The 27,198-nt window shown below is 47.7% G+C and overlaps 1 protein-coding gene across 4 annotated transcripts in view; it reads right to left on the bottom strand.

Moving 5' to 3' along the window:
• Positions 1–866: 866 nt before the first annotated feature.
• Positions 867–27,198, bottom strand: part of HINT2 (histidine triad nucleotide binding protein 2) — a 36,395-nt gene continuing 10,063 nt past the window's right edge. For 2 of the 4 annotated variants that reach the window (XM_075262341.1, XM_075262342.1), the window contains exons 2-6: positions 17,469–17,581; positions 8,250–8,381; positions 2,637–2,741; positions 2,368–2,440; positions 867–1,018 (exon numbers count right to left, since the gene is read on the bottom strand). In XM_075262341.1, coding sequence (XP_075118442.1) covers positions 927–1,018; positions 2,368–2,440; positions 2,637–2,741; positions 8,250–8,381; positions 17,469–17,579 — 513 coding nt within the window. In that variant the 5' untranslated portion in view covers positions 17,580–17,581 and the 3' untranslated portion in view covers positions 867–926. Of the gene's footprint in view, positions 1,019–2,367; positions 2,441–2,636; positions 2,742–8,249; positions 8,382–17,468; positions 17,582–20,148; positions 20,202–20,279; positions 20,603–27,198 lie in introns of all 4 variants that reach the window. The other 2 variants (XM_075262340.1, XM_075262339.1) reach the window with 2 other exon arrangements.

The raw sequence follows: 27,198 nt of genomic DNA, 5'->3' as shown, positions 1-27,198 counted from the left end.
GTGTTACATAGGACTGCCGGTGACATCTACTACATTACCTGTATATAGAGAGTTATCACTGTGTTATCTGTGGTGTTACATAGGACTGCCGGTGACATCTACTACATTACCTGTATATAGAGAGCTATCACTGTGTTATCTGTGGTGTTACATAGGACTGCCGGTGACATCTACTACATTACCTGTATATAGAGAGTTATCACTGTTATCTGTGGTGTTACATAGGACTGCCGGTGACATCTACTACATTACCTGTATATAGAGAGTTATCACTGTTATCTGTGGTGTTACATAGGACTGCCGGTGACATCTACTACATTACCTGTATATAGAGAGTTATCACTGTGTTATCTGTGGTGTTACATAGGACTGCCGGTGACATCTACTACATTACCTGTATATAGAGAGTTATCACTGTGTTATCTGTGGTGTTACATAGGACTGCCGGTGACATCTACTACATTACCTGTATATAGAGAGTTATCACTGTATTATCTGTGTGTTACATAGGACTGCCGGTGACATCTACTACATTACCTGTATATAGAGAGTTATCACTGTGTTATCTGTGGTGTTACATAGGACTGCCGGTGACATCTACTGCATTACCTGTATATAGAGAGTGATCACTGTGTTATCTGTGGTGTTACATGGGACTGCCGGTGACAGCTACTACATTACCTGTATATAGAGAGTTATCACTGTGTTATCTGTGGTGTTACATAGGACTGCCGGTGACATCTACTACATTACCTGTATATAGAGAGTATCACTGTGTTATCTGTGGTGTTACATAGGACTGCCGGTGTTATCTGTGGTGTTACATAGGACTGCCGGTGTTATCTGTGGTGTTACATAGGACTGCATTATTAGACTCTTCTCATTTTATTGTAGTCAGTCACATGTTGGGTTGCAGTCGGTTATTATTACCCCGGAGGCCAGCTCATCTGCCGGCCACCGATGACATGTAAATGGAGATGATAGACGGATTGCGCCCCCTGCTGGCCATCATTGACAACTGTAAGGAGAAGAGAACCAGTGATGGAGACCATATAAATTATATGGAGCCCCCCCCCCCCCGTTGTGTGTGTGTGTGTATATGAGATGTGTGTAATATATACTGTGAGGAGGTGACAGGCAGAGTGCTGGGGTCCCGCAATATCTCCCCCAGGATCTGGAGGAGCCTCAGCTCGGGGGCAGGTCTGGAGGAGCCTCAGCACGGGGGCAGGTCTGGAGGAGCCTCAGCACGGGGGCAGGTCTGGAGGAGCCTCAGCACGGGGGCAGATCTGGAGGAGCCTCAGCTCGGGGGCAGATCTGGAGGAGCCTCAGCTCGGGGGCAGATCTGGAGGAGCCTCAGCACGGGGGCAGATCTGGAGGAGCCTCAGCACGGGGGCAGATCTGGAGGAGCCTCAGCACGGGGGCAGATCTGGAGGAGCCTCAGCACGGGGGCAGGTCTGGAGGAGCCTCAGCACGGGGGCAGGTCTGGAGGAGCCTCAGCACGGGGGCAGGTCTGGAGGAGCCTCAGCACGGGGGCAGGTCTGGAGGAGCCTCAGCACGGGGGCAGGTCTGGAGGAGCCTCAGCTCGGGGGCAGATCTGGAGGAGCCTCAGCACGGGGGCAGATCTGGAGGAGCCTCAGCACGGGGGCAGATCTGGAGGAGCCTCAGCACGGGGGCAGATCTGGAGGAGCCTCAGCTCGGGGGCAGATCTGGAGGAGCCTCAGCTCGGGGGCAGATCTGGAGGAGCCTCAGCTCGGGGGCAGATCTGGAGGAGCCTCAGCACGGGGGCAGATCTGGAGGAGCCTCAGCACGGGGGCAGATCTTGGAGTCATTACTGACCCATAAAGGCTGCAGCTCCTACATTGCAGGGCAGTTCTATGAGGTGAGAGGAGGCGCCGGGTCTGTCCTGTAACCCTGAGTCCGGTGACACTATACTGCTCCTGTTGTGTCTATGTGGCTGGCAGTAAGCCCCATGTATGGTTAGGTTATCTGTTCCAGTTAGTGGCTCAGACGAGCAGGATTTATTGTTTTGCTCATTTTGTGCCTGAAGTGAAGGTTTATTTATTGTCCTGTTTTTTCTAAATAAACCAGTTTGCTGCATTTTGTGTCCCTTTCTCGGACTGTTTAGGTCGGCACCACTGCTACTACCCAGCCACCTCCCCACTACATCTATCTCTGTGTGTAGTTGCGTGTGTGTGTGTGTATACATATATATATATATATATATATATATATATATATATATATATATATGTACAGTATATGTGTGTGTGTATATATATGTGTGTGCATACATACATACATATATATATATATATATATATATATATATATATATATATATATATATATACACGCACGCCTACTCACCGATCCTGTAGCCATCAGTCAGACCTTCTTTTTGTGCCAGTTGCGCGGCCGTGACCAACAGATGACCGAGGAGCTGGACCAATGGAAAGCAGAGAATGACTCTCACAGGCAGGTGAATGATGGGAGTTGTAGTAGCAGATGGATGACATCTAGTCCGGGCTCAGCGGTATACATGGTAGGGGTCAGCAATCGGGGGGGGTTTATAGAGATAGACAGGGGGGGGAGGGGTCATATCCAGTACATTGGAGGGTCAGTTGTCGCCCACTTACCTCCTTGTCGCCCACAGTTACTTGACTTATTCTGGGAATCAGAAGTTTTGGAATCACAAGAAAATGAACGGGCGCCTGAGGAGAAACATCCCGAAATGCCAAACACTGAAAGAGAAGGGAGAGGTCAGTGGGACGTACACACACACACACACACACACACACACACACACACACACACACATACACAGGGAGCACGTACACATATATACAGAGAGCACACACACACATACATACATATGGAGCACATACACATATACAGAGAGCGCATACACATACACAGGGAGCACGTACACATATATACAGAGAGCACACACACACATACATACATATGGAGCACGTATACATATACAGAGAGCGCATACACATATACAGGGAGCACGTACACACATATACAGAGACCGCATACACATACAGGGAGCGTGTACACACACACGCATACATACATATGGAGCACGTACACATATACAGAGAGCGCATACACATACACAGGGAGCACGTACACATATATACAGAGAGCACACACACACATACATACATATGGAGCACATACACATATACAGAGAGCGCATACACATACACAGGGAGCACGTACACATATATACAGAGAGCACATACACAGGGAGCACGTACACATATATACAGAGAGCACACACACACATACATACATATGGAGCACATACACATATACAGAGAGCGCATACACATACACAGGGAGCACGTACACACATATACAGAGAGCACATACACAGGGAGCACGTACACATATATACAGAGAGCACACACACACATACATACATATGGAGCACATACACATATACAGAGAGCGCATACACATACACAGGGAGCACGTACACACATATACAGAGAGCACATACACAGGGAGCACGTACACATATATACAGAGAGCACACACACACATACATACATATGGAGCACATACACATATACAGAGAGCGCATACACATACACAGGGAGCACGTACACATATATACAGAGAGCACACACACACATACATACATACATATGGAGCACGTATACATATACAGAGAGCGCATACACATATACAGGGAGCACGTACACACATATACAGAGACCGCATACACATACAGGGAGCGTGTACACACACATACATACATATGGAGCACGTACACATATACAGAGAGCGCATACACATATATACAGAGAGCACATACACAGGGAGCACGTACACATATATACAGAGAGCACACACACACATACATACATATGGAGCACATACACATATACAGAGAGCGCATACACATACACAGGGAGCACGTACACACATATACAGAGAGCACATACACAGGGAGCACGTACACATATATACAGAGAGCGCATACACATACAGGGAGCGTGTACACACACACACATACATACATATGGAGCACGTACACATATACAGAGAGCGCATACACATACACAGGGAGCACGTACACACATATACAGAGAGCACATACACGGAGCACGAACACATATATACACAGAGAGCACACACACACATACATACATATGGAGCACGTACACATATACAGAGAGCGCATACACATACACAGGGAGCACGTACACACATATACAGAGAGCACATACACAGGGAGCACGTACACATATATACAGAGAGCACATACACATATACAGGGAGTGTGTACACACATATACAGAGACCGCATACAAATACAGGGAGCGTGTACACACACACACATACATACATACGGAGCACACCCACACATACACAGGGAGCTCGTACACACATATACAGAGAGCGCATACACACATACACAGGGAGCACGTACACACACACATACATACATATGGAGCACACACACACATACATACATATGGAGCACACACAGCGTATACACATACACAGGGAGCACATACACATATATACAGAGAGCACATACACACATACAGGGAGCACGTACACACATATACAGGGAGCGTGTACACACATACAGAGAGCACACACATACATGGAGCATGTACACACATATACAGAGAGCGCATACACATATACAGGGAGCGTGTACACACACACACACACACATACATACATACGGAGCACACCCACACATACACAGGGAGCTCGTACACACATATACAGAGAGAGCATACACACATACACAGGGAGCACGTACACACATATACAGAGAGCGCATACACACATACAGGGAGCACGTACACACACATACATATGGAGCGCACACACACATACACAGGGAGCACATACACACATACAGGGAGCGTGTACACACACACATACATACATATGGAGCACACACACATACACAGGGAGCACGTACACACATATACAGAGAGCGCATACACACATACAGGGAGCACGTACACACACATACATACATATGGAGCACACACACATACACAGGGAGCACATACACACACATACAGCGAGCGTGTACACACACATACATACATATGGAGCACACACCCACACATACACAGGGAGCACATACACACATATACAGAGAGAGCATACACACATACAGGGAGCGTGTACACACACATACATACATACATATGGAGCACACACACATATACACAGGGAGCACGTACACATATACAGAGAGAGCATACACACATACAGGGAGCGTGTACACACACATACATACATATGGAGCACACACACATATACACAGGGAGCACGTACACACACATACATACATATATACATATGGAGCACATACCCACACATACACAGGGAGCACGTACACACATATACAGAGAGCGCGTACACACATATACAGGGAGCGTGTACACACACATACATACATATGGAGCACACACCCACACATACACAGGGAGCACATACACACATATACAGAGAGAGCATACACACATACAGGGAGCGTGTACACACATACATACATGCATACATACATACATATGGAGCACACACACATATACACAGGGAGCACGTACACATATACAGAGAGAGCATACACACATACAGGGAGCGTGTACACACACATACATACATACATATGGAGCACACACACATATACACAGGGAGCACGTACACATATACAGAGAGCGCATACACACATACAGGGAGCGTGTACACACACACATACATACGGAGCACACACCCACACATATACAGAGAGCGCATACACACATACAGGGAGCGTGTACACACACACATACATACATATGGAGCACACACCCACACATATACAGAGAGCGCATACACACATACAGGTAGCGTGTACATACATACATACATACATATGGAGCGCGCACACACACACACATACACAGGGAGCACGTACACACATATACAGAGAGCGTGTACACACACACATGCATACATATGGAGCACACACACACATACACAGGGAGCACGTACACACATATACAGACAGCGCATACACATACACAGGGAGCACATACACACACACATACATGCATACAGAGCACATACCCACACATACACAGGGAGCATGTACACACATATACAGAGAGCGCATACACACATACAGGGAGCGTGTACACACACACACATACATACATACATACATATGGAGCACACACCCACACATACACATACACAGGGAGCACGTACACACATATACAGAGAGCGCATACACATACACAGGGAGCGTGTACACACATATACAGAGAGCGCATACACATAAAGGGAGCGTGTACACACACACATACATATGGAGCACACACACACAGCGTATACACATACACAGGGAGCACATACACACACACACAGAGCGTGTACACACACACAGACATGCACACACCCACACATACACAGACCGTGTACACAAACACACACCCACGGAGTGTACGTATATACACACATACACAGGGAGCACATACACACATATACAGAGAGCGCATACACATATACAGGGAGCGTGTACACACACATACACACATACATACTGTCACGGAGCAAAGGTAGTCCTTCCTCCGGAGGATATCTTGAATCAACACGGACACAAGAGGTCGGGAGACAACAGCAATTTATTGTAATCCACAAAGTTAGTAGCCGGCGGCGGTCACATCAACCGTAATAACAATAAGTCCACAGAAGTCACAATCCAATGATAGCTTTGGTTCCTTGGTCCTGTAACTATATCCTGGCTCTCTGCAGAGCTGTGCACAGGCCGGCTAACACATACTAACTGCTAGCTATATACTATATACTAAGACTGTTACACCTATATCTGTGGGTGGGAAGGGCTGAGTCACAGATCCTTCCCCCCTCACCTATACCAAGGAGAGCAGACTCCCTGTCTACTATGGACAATGCACCATCCAACATCTTCTTGGAGACACTGATCAGATTATCTCCACCCATTGTCCTCACTAGTTAGAGGTATTTGCATACAATGTGCTAACACACTAGACCCGAATCAGCCAACTACACATTGATGTATACAACAGGTTAGAGAATACATTCCACATGAAATATATATTACACATTGCCTATAGTATAGACTCTAAACACCCCGCGACACATACATACATACATATGGAGCACACACAGGGAGCACGTACACACATATACAGGGAGCGTATACACATATACAGGGAGCGTGTACACAAACACACATGCACACACCCACGGAGTGTACGTATATACACACACACACATACACAGGGAGCACGTACACACATATACAGAGAGCGTATACACATATACAGGGAGCGTGTACACACACACATACATACATATGGAGCACACACACACACACAGCGTATACACCCACACATACACGGGGAGCATGTATACACACACACACTGAGTGTACATACAAACACATACACAGGGAGCATGTACACACATATACAGGGAGCGTGTACACACACACATACATACATACATACATATGGAGCACACACACACATACACAGGGAGCACGTACACACATACAGAGAGCGTGTACACACACATACATACATACTTATGGAGCGCACACACACACACACACACAGCGTATACACCCACACATACACGGGGAGCATGTATACACACACACACTGAGTGTACATACGAACACATACACAGGGAGCACGTACACACATATACAGAGAGCGCATACACACATACAGGGAGCGTGTATACACACACATACATACATACATATGGAGCACACACCCACACATACACAGGGAGCACGTACACACACATACATACATATATACATATGGAGCACATACCCACACATACACAGGGAGCACGTACACACATATACAGAGAGCGCGTACACACATATACAGGGAGCGCGTACACACATATACAGAGAGCGCATACACATACAGGGAGCGTGTACACACATACATATATACATATGGAGCACATACCCACACATACACAGGGAGCATGTACACACATATACAGAGAGCGCATACACATATACAGGGAGCGTGTACACACACACACACATACATACATATGGAGCACACACACACACACAGTGTATACACCCACACATACACAGGGAGCATGTACATACACGGGGAGCATGTATACAAACACACACACACTGAGTGTAGATACGAACACATACATGTACACACAGGGAGCGTGTATACACACAGCTGTCCGCTCACTACCTGCTCATCCTCATAGATGATATCTGCAGGAAGGCTCCGATCCAGGATACGGGAGAAGATGGTGGGGGAGGTGCCCTGTCCTGCCGCTGATCGCTGCGCCCGCTGCACCTCGTCACTGGCACAATAAGCTCGCTGAGAAGGCAAGTGGTGAAAATGAAAACCAGCTAGGAAATGGCATCCCCGAACAAGGGGGAGGGGCTGTTTTATTCCATACACATTGCCTGGCAAAGGGGGGTGTAATGTATCCAAAAAAAGAAAGACATGGAACGTACATCCCAATCTTATACATTGATCTAGTGCTGGGGGAGGGGGTGTAATGCAGCCCCCACCTCTTACTGTGTATGAGGGAGGGGGACGATAAATCAGTCTTCAGTCTTTTGGGGTAATTCTGTCCCCAAGGCCACCTGGCACACTCAGCACTACATCGAAACATTGGACATGGCACTGGAAAACCGTAACACTGGCAGTACACACTCACTATACTGTGTCACTGCCTCGTGTATAGTGCCACGTGTTACGGTGTAATGCCAGTATTACAGTATAATGCTGTGTGTGTCAGGACTATGTGAGTAGTGCCAGTGTTACGGTGTAATGCTGTGTGTGTCAGGACTATGTGAGTAGTGCCAGTGTTACGGTGTAATGCTGAGTGTGCCGGTGCCACGTTTGTAATGCCAGTGTTACGGTGTAATGCTGAGTGTGCCAGTGCCTCGTGTGTAGAGCCAGTGTTACGGTGTAATGCCAGTATTACAGTATAATGCTGTGTGTGTCAGGACTATGTGAGTAGTGCCAGTGTTACGGTGTAATGCTGTGTGTGTCAGGACTATGTGAGTAGTGCCAGTGTTACGGTGTAATGCTGTGTGTGTCAGGACTATGTGAGTAGTGCCAGTGTTACGGTGTAATGCTGAGTGTGCCGGTGCCACGTTTGTAATGCCAGTGTTACGGTGTAATGCTGAGTGTGCCAGTGCCTCGTGTGTAGAGCCAGTGTTACGGTGTAATGCTGTGTGTGTCAGGACTATGTGTGTAATGCCAGTGTTACGCTATAATGCTGAGTGTGCCAGTGCCATGTGTGTAATGCCAGTGTTACGGTATAATGCTTTGTGAGTCAGGGCAATGTGTGTAATGCCAGTGTTACGGTGTAATGCTGAGTGTGCCAGTGCCACGTGTGTAATGGCAGTGTTACGGTGTAATGCTGAGTGTGCCAGTGCCTCGTGTGTAGAGCCAGTGTTACGGTGTAATGCTGTGTGTGTCAGGACTATGTGTGTAATGCCAGTGTTACGCTATAATGCTGAGTGTGCCGGTGCCAGGTGTGTAGAGCCAGTGTTACGGTGTAATGCTGAGTGTGCCAGTGCCTCGTGTGTAGAGCCAGTGTTACGGTGTAATGCTGAGTGTGCCGGTGCCTCGTGTGTAGAGCCAGTGTTACGGTGTAATGTTGAGTGTGCCAGTGCCATGTGTGTAATGCCAGTGTTACGGTATAATGCTTTGTGTGTCAGGGCTATGTGTGTAATGCCAGTGTTACGGTGTAATGCTGAGTGTGCCAGTGCCACGTGTGTAATGGCAGTGTTACGGTGTAATGCTGTGTGTGCCAGTGCCTCGTGTGTAGAGCCAGTGTTACGGTGTAATGTTGAGTGTGCCAGTGCCATGTGTGTAATGCCAGTGTTACGGTATAATGCTTTGTGTGTCAGGGCTATGTGTGTAATGCCAGTGTTACGGTGTAATGCTGAGTGTGCCAGTGCCACGTGTGTAATGGCAGTGTTACGGTGTAATGCTGTGTGTGCCAGTGCCTCGTGTGTAGAGCCAGTGTTACGGTGTAATGCTGAGTGTGCCGGTGCCTCGTGTGTAGAGCCAGTGTTACGGTGTAATGCTGAGTGTGCCGCTGCCACGTGTGTAATGCCAGTGTTACGGTGTAATGCTGAGTGTACCGGTGCCTCGTGTGTAGAGCCAGTGTTACGTGTGTAATGGCAGTGTTTCGGTATAATGCTTTGTGTGTCAGGGCTATGTGTGTAATGCCAGTGTTACGGTGTAATGCTGAGTGTGCCAGTGCCACGTGTGTAATGGCAGTGTTACGGTGTAATGCTGTGTGTGCCAGTGCCTCGTGTGTAATGCCAGTGTTACGGTATAATGCTGTGTGTGCCAGTGCCTCGTGTGTAGAGCCAGTGTTACGGTATAATGCTTTGTGTGTCAGGGCTATGTGTGTAATGCCAGTGTTACGCTATAATGCTGAGTGTGCCAGTGCCTCGTGTGTAGAGCCAGTGTTACGGTATAATGCTTTGTGTGTCAGGGCTATGTGTGTAATGCCAGTGTTACGCTATAATGCTGAGTGTGCCAGTGCCTCGTGTGTAGAGCCAGTGTTACGGCGTAATGCTGAGTGTGCCGCTGCCACGTGTGTAATGCCAGTGTTACGGTGTAATGCTGAGTGTACCGGTGCCTCGTGTGTAGAGCCAGTGTTATGTGTGTAATGGCAGTGTTACGGTGTAATGCTGTGTGTGCCGGTGCCACGTCTGTAGAGCCAGTGTTACGGTGTAATGCTGAGTGTGCCGGTGCCTCGTGTGTAGAGCCAGTGTTACGGTGTAATGTTGAGTGTGCCAGTGCCATGTGTGTAATGCCAGTGTTACGGTATAATGCTTTGTGAGTCAGGGCAATGTGTGTAATGCCAGTGTTACGGTGTAATGCTGAGTGTGCCAGTGCCACGTGTGTAATGGCAGTGTTACGGTGTAATGCTGAGTGTGCCAGTGCCTCGTGTGTAGAGCCAGTGTTACGGTGTAATGCTGTGTGTGTCAGGACTATGTGTGTAATGCCAGTGTTACGCTATAATGCTGAGTGTGCCGGTGCCAGGTGTGTAGAGCCAGTGTTACGGTGTAATGCTGAGTGTGCCAGTGCCTCGTGTGTAGAGCCAGTGTTACGGTGTAATGCTGAGTGTGCCGGTGCCTCGTGTGTAGAGCCAGTGTTACGGTGTAATGCTGAGTGTGCCGCTGTCACGTGTGTAATGCCAGTGTTACGGTGTAATGCTGAGTGTGCCAGTGCCTCGTGTGTAGAGCCAGTGTTACGGTGTAATGCTGAGTGTACCGGTGCCTCGTGTGTAGAGCCAGTGTTACGTGTGTAATGGCAGTGTTACGGTATAATGCTTTGTGTGTCAGGGCTATGTGTGTAATGCCAATGTTACGGTGTAATGCTGAGTGTGTCAGTGCCACGTGTGTAATGGCAGTGTTACGGTGTAATGCTGTGTGTGTCAGTGCCTCGTGTGTAGAGCCAGTGTTACGGTGTAATGTTGAGTGTGCCAGTGCCATGTGTGTAATGCCAGTGTTACGGTATAATGCTTTGTGTGTCAGGGCTATGTGTGTAATGCCAGTGTTACGGTGTAATGCTGAGTGTGCCAGTGCCACGTGTGTAATGGCAGTGTTACGGTGTAATGCTGTGTGTGCCAGTGCCTCGTGTGTAGAGCCAGTGTTACGGTGTAATGTTGAGTGTGCCAGTGCCATGTGTGTAATGCCAGTGTTACGGTATAATGCTTTGTGTGTCAGGGCTATGTGTGTAATGCCAGTGTTACGGTGTAATGCTGAGTGTGCCAGTGCCACGTGTGTAATGGCAGTGTTACGGTGTAATGCTGTGTGTGCCAGTGCCTCGTGTGTAGAGCCAGTGTTACGGTGTAATGCTGAGTGTGCCGCTGCCACGTGTGTAATGCCAGTGTTACGGTGTAATGCTGAGTGTACCGGTGCCTCGTGTGTAGAGCCAGTGTTACGTGTGTAATGGCAGTGTTTCGGTATAATGCTTTGTGTGTCAGGGCTATGTGTGTAATGCCAGTGTTACGGTGTAATGCTGAGTGTGCCAGTGCCACGTGTGTAATGGCAGTGTTACGGTGTAATGCTGAGTGTGCCAATGCCACGTGTGTAATGCCAGTGTTACGGTGTAATGCTGTGTGTGCCAGTGCCTCGTGTGTAGAGCCAGTGTTACGGTATAATGCTTTGTGTGTCAGGGCTATGTGTGTAATGCCAGTGTTACGGTGTAATGCTGAGTGTGCCGGTGCCTCGTGTGTAATGCCAGTGTTACGGTGTAATGCTGTGTGTGTCCGGGCTATGTGTGTAATGGCAGTGTTACGGTGTAATGCTGAGTGTGCCGATGCCTCATGTGTAGAGCCAGTGTTACGCTATAATGCTGAGTGTGCCAGTGCCACGTGTTTAATGGCAGTGTTACGGTGTAATGCTGAGTGTGCCGATGCCTCATGTGTAGAGCCAGTGTTACGCTATAATGCTGAGTGTGCCAGTGCCACGTGTGTAATGCCAGTATTACGGTGTAATGCTGTGTGTGCCAGTGCCTCGTGTGTAGAGCCAGTGTTACGGTATAATGCTTTGTGTGTCAGGGCTATGTGTGTAATGCCAGTGTTACGGTGTAATGCTGTGTGTGCCAGTGCCTCGTGTGTAGAGCCAGTGTTACGGTATAATGCTTTGTGTGCCGGTGCCATGTGTGAAATGCCAGTGTTACGGTGTAATGCTGAGTGTGCCGGTGCCATGTGTGAAATGCCAGTGTTACGGTGTAATGCTGAGTGTGCCGGTGCCATGTGTGTAGAGCCAGTGTTACGGTGTAATGCTGAGTGTGCCGGTGCCATGTGTGAAATGCCAGTGTTACGGTGTAATGCTGAGTGTGCCGGTGCCATGTGTGAAATGCCAGTGTTACAGTGTAATGCTGTGTGTGCCAGTGCCTCGTGTGTAGAGCCAGTGTTACGGTATAATGCTTTGTGTGTCGGTGCCATGTGTGAAATGCCAGTGTTACGGTGTAATGCTGAGTGTGCCGGTGCCATGTGTGAAATGCCAGTGTTACGGTGTAATGCTGAGTGTGCCGGTGCCATGTGTGAAATGCCAGTGTTACGGTGTAATGCTGAGTGTGCCGGTGCCATGTGTGTAGAGCCAGTGTTACGGTGTAATGCTGAGTGTGCCGGTGCCATGTGTGAAATGCCAGTGTTACGGTGTAATGCTGAGTGTGCCGGTGCCATGTGTGTAGAGCCAGTGTTACGGTGTAATGCTGAGTGTGCCGGTGCCATGTGTGAAATGCCAGTGTTACGGTGTAATGCTGAGTGTGCCGGTGCCATGTGTGTAGAGCCAGTGTTACGGTGTAATGCTGAGTGTGCCAGTGCCATGTGTGAAATGCCAGTGTTACAGTGTAATGCTGTGTGTGCCAGTGCCTCGTGTGTAGAGCCAGTGTTACGGTATAATGCTTTGTGTGTCGGTGCCATGTGTGAAATGCCAGTGTTACGGTGTAATGCTGAGTGTGCCGGTGTCATGTGTGAAATGCCAGTGTTACGGTGTAATGCTGAGTGTGCCGGTGCCTCGTGTGTAGAGCCAGTGTTACGGTGTAATGCTGAGTGTGCCGGTGCCATGTGTGTAGAGCCAGTGTTACGGTGTAATGCTGAGTGTGCCAGTGCCATGTGTGAAATGCCAGTGTTACAGTGTAATGCTGTGTGTGCCAGTGCCTCGTGTGTAGAGCCAGTGTTACGGTGTAATGCTGAGTGTGCCGGTGCCATGTGTGAAATGCCAGTGTTACGGTGTAATGCTGAGTGTGCCGGTGCCTCGTGTGTAATGCCAGTGTTACGGTGTAATGCTGAGTGTGCCAATGCCACGTGTGTAATGCCAGTGTTACGGTGTAATGCTGTGTGTGCCAGTGCCTCGTGTGTAGAGCCAGTGTTACGGTATAATGCTTTGTGTGTCAGGGCTATGTGTGTAATGCCAGTGTTACGGTGTAATGCTGAGTGTGCCAGTGCCTCGTGTGTAATGCCAGTGTTACGGTGTAATGCTGTGTGTGTCCGGGCTATGTGTGTAATGGCAGTGTTACGGTGTAATGCTGAGTGTGCCGATGCCTCATGTGTAGAGCCAGTGTTACGCTATAATGCTGAGTGTGCCAGTGCCACGTGTTTAATGGCAGTGTTACGGTGTAATGCTGAGTGTGCCGATGCCTCATGTGTAGAGCCAGTGTTACGCTATAATGCTGAGTGTGCCAGTGCCACGTGTGTAATGCCAGTGTTACGGTGTAATGCTGTGTGTGCCAGTGCCTCGTGTGTAGAGCCAGTGTTACGGTATAATGCTTTGTGTGTCAGGGCTATGTGTGTAATGCCAGTGTTACGGTGTAATGCTGAGTGTGCCGGTGCCATGTGTGAAATGCCAGTGTTACGGTGTAATGCTGAGTGTGCCGGTGCCATGTGTGAAATGCCAGTGTTACGGTGTAATGCTGAGTGTGCCGGTGCCATGTGTGTAGAGCCAGTGTTACGGTGTAATGCTGAGTGTGCCGGTGCCATGTGTGAAATGCCAGTGTTACGGTGTAATGCTGAGTGTGCCGGTGCCATGTGTGAAATGCCAGTGTTACAGTGTAATGCTGTGTGTGCCAGTGCCTCGTGTGTAGAGCCAGTGTTACGGTATAATGCTTTGTGTGTCGGTGCCATGTGTGAAATGCCAGTGTTACGGTGTAATGCTGAGTGTGCCGGTGCCATGTGTGAAATGCCAGTGTTACGGTGTAATGCTGAGTGTGCCGGTGCCATGTGTGAAATGCCAGTGTTACGGTGTAATGCTGAGTGTGCCGGTGCCATGTGTGTAGAGCCAGTGTTACGGTGTAATGCTGAGTGTGCCAGTGCCATGTGTGAAATGCCAGTGTTACAGTGTAATGCTGTGTGTGCCAGTGCCTCGTGTGTAGAGCCAGTGTTACGGTATAATGCTTTGTGTGTCGGTGCCATGTGTGAAATGCCAGTGTTACGGTGTAATGCTGAGTGTGCCGGTGTCATGTGTGAAATGCCAGTGTTACGGTGTAATGCTGAGTGTGCCGGTGCCTCGTGTGTAGAGCCAGTGTTACGGTGTAATGCTGAGTGTGCCGGTGCCATGTGTGTAGAGCCAGTGTTACGGTGTAATGCTGAGTGTGCCAGTGCCATGTGTGAAATGCCAGTGTTACAGTGTAATGCTGTGTGTGCCAGTGCCTCGTGTGTAGAGCCAGTGTTACGGTGTAATGCTGAGTGTGCCGGTGCCTCGTGTGTAGAGCCAGTGTTACGGTCCAGCCGAAGCTATCTTCTGGGAGTGTGGGTGTACGGAGGACAAGTGTCTTTGGATTTGGACAAGAGGTGTCGAAAGTAGTGACCCTGTATCTAGGGATAGGTAGACGTCAAAACTCAAGCCTGAGCTGCTTTACCCAATCATTGGTTTGTTCTCTTAGGGTTGGTTCACACTAGCGCTTGTATTCCGTTCTCAAGGATGTCCCCCGGATGGAATACAAATGCAATTGAAAGCGATGTACTGTCAAAGCACACGGAGCCCATTATAGTCTATAGGGTCCGTGTGCTTGCTGTGCACCGCCTGCACGAATCATTTGTCCGGGGGGGTGTCTATGCGGACTAATTCCGGATGGAATACAAGCGCTAGTGTGAACCAACCCTTAGGGTAGCGTAGGTTTGCTTTGGTGTGATCTGCTCTGGTCTGCTACTCAGCAGGAACCAAATGTGTCTACAGGGGCGTGTGGTAGTCATGTACACAGCGGCCACTTCATACATAATGCTAGCCAATGATGCAGCAGTGACATGTCCCCAAAGCGAAAGGCTACACAATGATCTCAGCTCCTCTGTCACAGACACCTGCAACTCCCACATTATATCAGGTACTCCAAGGACTATATATATCTATCTATAATACATAGTGTATGACACTGTCAGGGCTCCTAGGACTATATATATCTATAATACATAGTGTATGACACTGTCAGGGCTCCTAGGACTATATATATCTATAATACATAGTGTATGACACTGTCAGGGCTCCTAGGACTATATATATCTATAATACATAGTGTATGACACTGCCAGGGCTCCTAGGATTATATATATATCTATAATACATAGTGTATGACACTGTCAGGGCTCCTAGGACTATATATATCTATAATACATAGTGTATGACACTGTCAGGGCTCCTAGGACTATATATATCTATAATACATAGTGTATGACACTGTCAGGGCTCCTAGGACTATATATATCTATAATACATAGTGTATGACACTGTCAGGGCTCCTAGGACTATATATATCTATAATACATAGTGTATGACACTGTCAGGACTCTTAGGACTATATATATCTATTATACATAGTGTATGACACTGTCAGGGCTCCTAGGACTATATATATATCTATAATACATAGTGTATGACACTGTCAGGACTCCTAGGACTATATATATCTATAATACATAGTGTATGACACTGTCAGGCTCCTAGGACTATATATCTATAATACATAGTGTATGACACTGTCAGGACTCCTAGGACTATATATATCTATAATACATAGTGTATGACACTGTCAGGACTCCTAGGACTACATATCTATAGACATAGTGAAATGTATTTGAAGTGATTTCCACCAAATATTTGAGTGGAAATTGTTCACAGGAAAATCCCAAAATTTCAGAACGTGAAGGAACCCTAAAACATAACGTTGTAGTCCTAAACTCTCTCTATTAGTCCAGCGCACCCTATAAAATACTGCCCCCTAAAGTGTGGAGGGGATGGTAGACGAGCCCTCCAGAACAATCTGTCTCATCCTTTCGTTCCTGTAGTAAGGCGGAGGGTCTACAGACTGGAGGATGGGATTGATGAATTGGCTTCCTCTCCCCGTCCACCCTTTATGTGTAGCGGGGTGTCCCTTGGAGGACTCGTCCACCATCCTCTCCGCACTTTAGGGTTACTACCTGAGAGAAATGGCTGTTTTAGTATTTTAGAGGCTGCTCTGGACTAATAGAGAGATTTTAGGAGTACGACATTATATTTTAGGATCCCTTCACATTCTGCAGCTTTGGGAGATGGAAATCATTTACTGACGTGTGAAGTTTGTCGCTGTTGAGCCTCACAACATGACGTCCGCTCACCCTGCGACCTGCAGCCTGGCCGGGGTGCTAACGCTACAGCACTAAATCCTCGGCTCCTCGAGGGCAGGACTGTGTTATGTTCTGCACCAATGCCGACAGCCACTTATACCATTGTATCCCACGACATCTGAGGGTCAGGCTCTGTTCACACTGTTCTGATTCTGCACCTTGAGCACATCCTATAGAAATACTTCTTGTGTGGCTGTAGGTCTAGTCTATGGTTGTGTTCACATGTTGCAGTAATGGCCCCAGCTTGAGCCCTATGAGGCTGAGCGCTGTACACACCATCGGGCGCAGGTCACACCTTAATGGCACCGCCATCACCAACCTACCTGCTGTGGCCGAGTCCACGAATTACCCAGCGCAAGGGACGAGCGAAATGTTCCTGAACATCCTACTGCAAAACTGGTGTAGAGCGCCCTCCAGAGTGACAGCGCAGGCATCACTACAAGAGACCAACCAAATCCACACGAGACCTCAGTACAAATCAGAGACAGAGAGGGTAAGAGACAGACGGAGAGAGAAAGAGACGGAGAGAGAAAGAGACGGAGAGAGAAAGAGACGGAGAGAGAAAGAGACGGAGAGAGAAAGAGACGGAGAGAGAAAGAGACGGAGAGAGAAAGAGACGGAGAGAGAAAGAGACGGAGAGAGAAAGAGACGGAGAGAGAAAGAGACGGAGAGAGAAAGAGACGGAGAGAGAAAGAGACGGAGAGAGAAAGAGACGGAGAGAGAAAGAGACGGAGAGAGAAAGAGACGGAGAGAGAAAGAGACGGAGAGAGAAAGAGACGGAGAGAGAAAGAGACACAGAGAAATAGAGACGGAGAGAGAAAGAGACGGAGAGAGAAAGAGACGGAGAGAGAAAGAGACGGAGAGAGAAAGAGACGGAGAGAGAAAGAGACGGAGAGAGAAAGAGACGGAGAGAGAAAGAGACGGAGAGAGAAAGAGACGGAGAGAGAAAGAGACGGAGAGAAATAGAGACGGAGAGAGAAAGAGACGGAGAGAGAAAGAGACGGAGAGAGAAAGAGACGGAGAGAGAAAGAGACGGAGAGAGAAAGAGACGGAGAGAGAAAGAGACGGAGAGAGAAAGAGACGGAGAGAGAAATAGAGACGGAGAGAGAAATAGAGACGGAGAGAGAAATAGAGACGGAGAGAGAAAGAGACGGAGAGAGAAAGAGACGGAGAGAGAAAGAGACGGAGAGAGAAAGAGACACAGAGAAATAGAGACACAGAGAAATAGAGACACAGAGAGAAAGAGACACAGAGAGAAAGAGACGGAGAGAGAAAGAGACGGAGAGAGAAAGAGACAGAGAGAGAAAGAGACAGAGAGAGAAAGAGACACAGACCGAGACAGAAAGAGACAGACCAAGACAGAAAGAGACACAGAGAAATAGAGACAGAGAGACGGAGAGAGAAAGAGACACAGACCGAGACAGAAAGAGACAGACCAAGACAGAAAGAGACACAGAGAAATAGAGACAGAGAGAGAGAGACGGAGAGAGAGAGACGGAGAGAGAAAGAGAGGGAGAGAGAAAGAGAGGGAGAGAGAAAGAGACGGAGAGAGAAAGAGACACAGACCGAGACAGAAAGAGACAGACCAAGAGAGAGACACAGAGAAATAGAGACAGAGAGAGAAAGAGACGGAGAGAGAAAGAGACGGAGAGAGAGAGACGGAGAGAGAAAGAGACAGAGAGAGAAAGAGAGACAGACCGAGAGAGAGTGAGAGACCAAGAGAGAGACACAGAGAAATAGAGACAGAGAGAGAAAGAGACACAGACCGAGACAGAAAGAGACAGACCAAGAGAGAGACCAAGACAGAAAGAGACACAGAGAAATAGAGACAGAGAAAGAGACGGAGAGAGAAAGAGACGGAGAGAGAAAGAGACGGAGAGAGAAAGAGACGGAGAGAGAAAGAGACGAAGAGAGAAAGAGACGAAGAGAGAAAGAGACACAGAGAAATAGAGACAGAGAGAGAGAGACGGAGAGAGAGAGACGGAGAGAGAAAGAGAGGGAGAGAGAAAGAGACGGAGAGAGAAAGAGACACAGACCGAGACAGAAAGAGACAGACCAAGAGAGAGACACAGAGAAATAGAGACAGAGAGAGAAAGAGGCGGAGAGAGAAAGAGACGGAGAGAGAGAGACGGAGAGAGAAAGAGACAGAGAGAGAAAGAGAGGGAGAGAGAAAGAGACGGAGAGAGAAAGAGACAGAGAGAGAAAGAGAGACAGACCGAGAGAGAGTGAGAGACCAAGAGAGAGACACAGAGAAATAGAGACAGAGAGAGAAAGAGACACAGACCGAGACAGAAAGAGACAGACCAAGAGAGAGACCAAGACAGAAAGAGACACAGAGAAATAGAGACAGAGAAAGGGACGGAGAGAGAAAGAGACGGAGAGAGAAAGAGACGGAGAGAGAAAGAGACGGAGAGAGAAAGAGACGGAGAGAGAAAGAGACGGAGAGAGAAAGAGACGGAGAGAGAAAGAGACAGACCAAGAGAGAGACCAAGACAGAAAGACACAGAGAAATAGAGACAGAGAAAGAGACACAGACCGAGACAGAACAAGAGAGAGACCAAGAGAGAGACACACACACACAGAGACAGACCAAGACAGAAAGAGACACAGAGAAATAGAGACAGAGAGAGAAAGAGACTGAGAGAGAAAGAGACGGAGAGAGAGAGACGGAGAGAGAAAGAGAGGGAGAGAGAAAGAGACAGACCAAGAGAGAGACCAAGACAGAAAGACACAGAGAAATAGAGACAGAGAAAGAGACACAGACCGAGACAGAACAAGAGAGAGACCAAGAGAGAGACACACACACACACAGAGACAGACCAAGACAGAAAGAGACACAGAGAAATAGAGACGGAGAGAGAAAGAGACACAGACCGAGACAGACCAAGAGAGAGAGACGGAGAGAGAAAGAGAGAGACCAAAAGGAAAGAGAGAGAGAGAAGAGCATATATATATAATACATAGAGTGTACGCTCAGGAGTGATACGGGATAAATTGGGTTACCTGGACTTTTCCTTGCTTTGGCAGCCCAGAAGTGTCTTCCTTCCTCCTAGGACCTACATGGCAATGAGACAGTGAATTACCATAATGAAGGGTGTCAGATCCCCTCCCCCACTATCTCTTTGTGTTGTTACTTGGAGGGATCCCGGCGCTGCCTTGTACTCAAAGCAGAATTTCAGGTAAACTCAATGTTGTCTTTCTTATTGTTCCTGCGGCAGCAGAGATGGGACCTCGCTGGCACATAAAGGGGGACACTGTAAGAAGTTCTGCTGTGCCAATGGCTGGACCCTCAGATGATAACGCTTGGTGAAGGTGGAGACTTGTGTATCCTCGGCCACGAGGCTGCTGTACAGCGTCTACACAGTAAGTAAGCGGCCATTTTCTTGCGCAGTCGGCTCTGCCCGAGGCCTAGAAGTTTGAACCCAGCTCCAGAAGAAGATGCGTGAAGAGGCCATTCCTGAAGAAGATGGAGGCAGTGCTGGAGAGTTCCCTCGCAGTATTGGGCCTGCCCCCAGTGCGGCAAGAGAACTCATTTGCATACAGAAGAAAACCGGGATTTCTACCAAACGGCGGCGCAGAGAAGACATCTAAAGGTAGGAGACGAAGCGCATTTCTCATTTACAGAAGGGGTACGGACGCCGCGGCTATTAGCCAATCATCGAGATACGGGAATACTTGAATCACTTTCAACATCGAGGAGGGCGAAGTACGTGATATACTCCGGAGGATTACAGGGTATATATCATATATAGTGGCTGTATAATCACAAGGCGTTCATGCTATATATCTCATATAGGGGGGGTGTACTCTGGAGGAGCAGAGGGTATATAGCACATATAGGGGGTGTATATACAGGAGGAGCACTGGTATATATTGATTCCTCTGGGGATTTATAACCTACAGGGATGTATACTCAGAAGGGATATGCAATATATAGAACATAGGGCAGTGATGGCGAACCTATGGCACGCGTGCGGTCGCCCGGATCGCTCACCAACAGGGAATCCGGTACAGGATTCCCCGTTGATGAGCGATCACTGCCTTCAGTTGTATGTGCAAATGCACATACAGCTGAAAGCTGTCAGGGTAGGCCGCGGATCGCGCAACCGCGGCCTACACTGGCTGCAGAGTTTGACCTCTGCCCCGACGCGGGCGCGATGACGTCATCAGCGCCGCCAGTGACAAGAAGGTGGATGCCGGCGGCTCTTCAGGGGTGAGTATGAGAGTGGCTCACTGTGTATATGATGTTGGGGGGAGCGCTTATAATACTTGGTGGGGTGTATGATACTGGGGGGGCTTATAATACTGGGTGGGGTGTATAATACTGGGGGGAGTGTATAATACTGAGGGGGCTTATAATACTGGGGGGAGTGTATAATACTGGGGGGAGTGTATAATACTGGGGGGAGTGTATAATACTGGGTGGGGTGTATAATACTGGGGGGGCTTATAATACTGGGGGGAGTGTATAATACTGGGTGGGGTGTATAATACTGGGGGGAGTGTATAATACTGGGGGGAGTGTATAATACTGGGGGGAGTGTATAATACTGGGGGGAGTGTATAATACTGGGGGGAGTGTATAATACTGGGGGGAGTGTATAATACTGGGGGGAGCTTATAATACTGGGGGGAGTGTATAATACTGGGTGGGGTGTATAATACTGGGTGGGGTGTATAATACTGGGTGGGGTGTATAATACTGGGGGGGCTTATAATACTGGGGGGAGTGTATAATACTGGGGGGGCTTATAATACTGGGGGGAGTGTATAATACTGGGGGGGCTTATAATACTGGGGGGGCTTATAATACTGGGTGGGGTGTATAATACTGGGGGGAGTGTATAATACTGGGGGGAGTGTATAATACTGGGGGGAGTGTATAATACTGGGTGGGGTGTATAATACTGGGGGGGCTTATAATACTGGGGGGAGTGTATAATACTGGGGGGGCTTATAATACTGGGTGGGGTGTATAATACTGGGGGGAGTGTATAATACTGGGGGGAGTGTATAATACTGAGGGGGCTTATAATACTGGGGGGAGTGTATAATACTGGGGGGGCTTATAATACTGGGGGGAGTGTATAATACTGGGGGGGCTTATAATACTGGGGGGAGTGTATAATACTGGGGGGGCTTATAATACTGGGTGGGGTGTATAATACTGGGGGGAGTGTATAATACTGGGGGGAGTGTATAATACTGAGGGGGCTTATAATACTGGGGGGAGTGTATAATACTGGGGGGAGTGTATAATACTGGGGGGAGTGTATAATACTGGGGGGAGTGTATAATACTGGGTGGGGTGTATAATACTGGGGGGAGTGTATAATACTGGGGGGAGTGTATAATACTGGGGGGGCTTATAATACTGGGTGGGGTGTATAATACTGGGTGGGGTGTATAATACTGGGGGGAGTGTATAATACTGAGGGGGCTTATAATACTGGGGGGAGTGTATAATACTGGGGGGGCTTATAATACTGGGGTGGCTTATAATACTGGGGGGTGTACTAAAGAGCATATAATACTGGGGGGGGGGCTATTTATAAGCACACAATACTGTGTGTGGATGCCACTGTGGAGCATATAATCCTGTGGGGGGGGGGGGACACCTACTGCGGAGCATATAACACTGGGGGGCTACTGTGGTACTGTGGAGAATATAATATTGTGTGGTGGGCCCACTGCAGAGCATATAATACTGTCTGGGGTCCCCTCACTATTTATATCACACAGTATCTGTTTTATAGCAGACGTGATATTAGTACAGGATGTAAGAATATTACACGCTCACTATAAAACAGATCCTGTGCGATGTAAATAGTGAAAATTAATTGTTCAAAGTCCCAAATGCCGAGACCTTTACATTTCAGTACAACGTTGTTTGTATTATTGAAAGCTCTGTAAAGCCCCACATGACTGTAATTTTTGGTCAGTAACTGTCCGCAATTGTGGATCCGCATAGTATTAAGTCTATATTGTCGTGTTGGCACTCCGCGAAAATTTAGTGGGTTTTGGGTTGCAGTTTGGGCACTCGGTCTCTAAAAGGTTCGCCATCACTGATATAGGGGGTGTATACTCAGGAGCTGTAAAGAATATGTATAATATATAGGGGGATTACAGGGAATCAAGAGTCAATCAAGGAATCAAACAAGCTTTATTGGCATGCCCAAATAGATATTTGGCATTGCCAAAGCTAGTAAAGTGAAGGGGGGGAGTGGTGAGTATGGGGGGAGGGGGGGTGATTTGGGGTATAACAGTCCATGGAGTCTCATCTTCTTCTTAGTTGGTGACTGCTATATGGGGAGGTGGGGGTGGGGTGGGTGGTTTGGGATAAATATAACAGTCCGTGGAGTCTCATCTTCCTCTTAGTTGGTGACCGCTATATGGGGAGGTGGGGTGGGGCGGGTGTATTGGGATAAATATAACAGTCCGTGGAGTCTCCTCTTCGTTGGTGACAGCTATATGGGGAGGTGGGGGTGGGGTGGGGCGGGTGTATTGGGATAAATATAACAGTCCGTGGAGTCTCATCTTCCTCTGGTTTGGTGACAGCTGGACACGTATTGGGCAGCGATCTCCACAGTGGCCTCTTCTTCTCCCAGTAGGATGTAGAGTTTCCTCTTCTCCCAGTCTGGGATGTAGGCAGAGAGTCTTTGGTAGTAGACGGCCCTCACAGCTGAGTATTTGGTGCAGTGTAGCAGGAAGTGGGTCTGGTCTTCTAGGGCCCCCTGGTCACAGTGCTGGCACAGTCTCTTCTCCCGTGGCTTGTACGTCTGCCTGTATCGCCCCGTCTCTATCTCTAGGTTGTGGGCGCTCAGTCTGTACCGGCTCAGGGTCTGTCTGTGCTTGGGGTGGCGTATTCTCTCCAGGTAGGTGGCCATGGTGTAGTCCCTTTGTAGGGATTGGTACACATTGGTGAGTTTCTTGGAGTTATTTATTTGGTTTCTCCATTCTTCAATGTACCGCTCTCTGTTTGCCTCTGTGGTCGCCTTTATTTCGGCCTTGGTTATCATCTGTTGGTGTTTTTGGTTTGGTGGTTGGCTGCTGTTTGGTTGGTGAGTGTCTGGTTTGCTCCGGTGGCTTAGCCATGCTTGGTGGTGGTAGGAGTCGCTCCCCTGGATGTGTGCCTGGAAAGCTAGCGCCCTCTTCTGTATGGTGAGCCATAGGGGGAGTCTGCCTAGCTCTGCCCTGCAGGCCATGTTGGAGGTGTTGCGATGGACATGGAGCAGGTATTTGCAGAACTCCAGGTGGAAGTTCTCTGTTGGGCTGGAATCCCACTTTGACTGGTCTGGGTAGGTGGCTGGGCCCCAAACCTCACTGCCATAGAGAAGGATCGGGGAGATGACTGCGTCAAATATCTTCAGCCAGACCCTCACCGGTGGTTTGAGGTGGTACAGGGTATATATCATATATAGGGTATAGCTGTAAAATCACGAGCTCTACGAGGGTATATATCACATATAGGTGTGTATACTCAGGAGCGGAAAAAAATAGGTATAATATATAGGGGGTGTATACTGAGGAGGATCACAGCGTATATATCTTATGTAGTGGCTGTATAATCACGAGGAGTGCAGGCTATATATGTCATTTAGGGTGTGTACTCCGGAGGAGAAGAGGGTATATAGCGCATATAGGGGGTGTATATTCAGGAGGGGCACAGGTATATATTGCATACTCTAAGGATTTAAAACATACAGGGATGTATACTCAGGAGGGATACGAGATATATAGCACATACAGGGGGTATATACTATATATCATATATAGTGGCTGTATAATCACATACAGAGTGTGCGTACTCAGGAGGGGCACAGGCAATATATAATATATAGGGTGTGTATACTGAGGGGGGGCACAGGCTATATATAATGTGTGTATACTGAGGGGGGGCACAGGCTATATATCACATATAGGGTGTGTATACTCAGGGGGGCAAAGGCTATATATAATATATAGGGTGTATATACTCAGGGGGGCACACCTTATATATAGCCTGTGCCCCCCCCCCCCCCCCGAGTATGCACACCTTATATATTATATATAGCCTGTGTATACTCAGAAGCACAGGCGACATATAATATATAAGGTATGTATACTCAGGGGGGGCACAGGCTATATATAATATATAAGGTGTGTATACTCGGGGGCACAGGCTATATATAATATATGAGGTATGTATACTCAGGGGGGGCACAGGCTATATATAATATATAAGGTGTGTATACTGAGGGGGGGGCACAGGCTATATATAATATATAAGGTGTGTATACTGAGGGGGGGGCACAGGCTATATATAATAAATAAGGTGTGTATACTCAGGGGGGGCACAGGCTATATATAATATATAAGGTATGTATACTCGGGGGGGGGCACAGGCTATATATAATATATAAGGTGTGTATACTGAGGGGGGGCCACAGGCTATATATAAGGTGTGTATACTCAGGGGGGGGCACAGGCTATATATAATATATAAGGTGTGTATACTCAGAGGGGGGGCACAGGCTATATATAATATATAAGGTGTGTATACTCAGGGGGGGGCACAGGCTATATATAATATATAAGGTGTGTATACTCAGGGGGGGCACAGGCTATATATAATATATAAGGTATGTATACTCAGGGGGGGCACAGGCTATATATAATATATAAGGTGTGTATACTCAGGGGGGGGCACAGGCTATATATAATATATAAGGTATGTATACTCAGGGAGGGCACAGGCTATATATAATATATAAGGTGTGTATACTCAGGGGGGGGCACAGGCTATATATAATATATAAGGTGTGTATACTCGGAGGGGGGGGGCACAGGCTATATATAATATATAAGGTGTGTATACTGAGGGGGGCCACAGGCTATATATAAGGTGTGTATACTCAGGGGGGGGCACAGGCTATATATAATATATAAGGTGTGTATACTCAGAGGGGGGGCACAGGCTATATATAATATATAAGGTGTGTATACTCAGGGGGGGGCACAGGCTATATATAATATATAAGGTATGTATACTCGGGGGGGGGGCACAGGCTATATATAATATATAAGGTGTGTATACTGAGGGGGGGGCACAGGCTATATATAATATATAAGGTATGTATACTCGGGGGGGGGCACAGGCTATATATAATATATAAGGTATGTATACTGAGGGGGGTCACAGGCTATATATAATATATAAGGTATGTATACTCGGGGGGGGCACAGGCTATATATAATATATAAGGTGTGTATACTGAGGGGGGGCACAGGCTATATATAATATATAAGGTGTGTATACTCAGGGGGGGCACAGGCTATATATAATATATAAGGTGTGTATACTCGGGGGGGGCACAGGCTATATATAATATACAAGGTGTGTATACTCAGGGGGGGCACAGGCTATATATAATATATAAGGTATGTATACTCAGGGGGGCACAGGCTATATATAATATATAAGGTGTGTATACTCAGGGGGGGGCACAGGCTATATATAATATATAAGGTATGTATACTCAGGGGGGGCACAGGCTATATATAATATATAAGGTGTGTATACTCAGGGGGGGGCACAGGCTATATATAATATATAAGGTGTGTATACTCGGAGGGGGGGGGCACAGGCTATATATAATATATAAGGTGTGTATACTGAGGGGGGGCCACAGGCTATATATAAGGTGTGTATACTCAGGGGGGGCACAGGCTATATATAATATATAAGGTGTGTATACTCAGAGGGGGGGCACAGGCTATATATAATATATAAGGTGTGTATACTCAGGGGGGGGGCACAGGCTATATATAATATATAAGGTATGTATACTCGGGGGGGGCACAGGCTATATATAATATATAAGGTGTGTATACTGAGGGGGGGCACAGGCTATATATAATATATAAGGTATGTATACTCGGGGGGGGCACAGGCTATATATAATATATAAGGTATGTATACTGAGGGGGGGCACAGGCTATATATAATATATAAGGTGTGTATACTCAGGGGGGGCACAGGCTATATATAATATATAAGGTGTGTATACTCGG

The sequence above is a fragment of the Leptodactylus fuscus genome, chromosome 1 (genome assembly GCF_031893055.1).
Source record: "Leptodactylus fuscus isolate aLepFus1 chromosome 1, aLepFus1.hap2, whole genome shotgun sequence".
Taxonomy (NCBI): domain Eukaryota; kingdom Metazoa; phylum Chordata; class Amphibia; order Anura; family Leptodactylidae; genus Leptodactylus; species Leptodactylus fuscus.
This window is presented reverse-complemented; position numbering and strand designations above follow the sequence as displayed.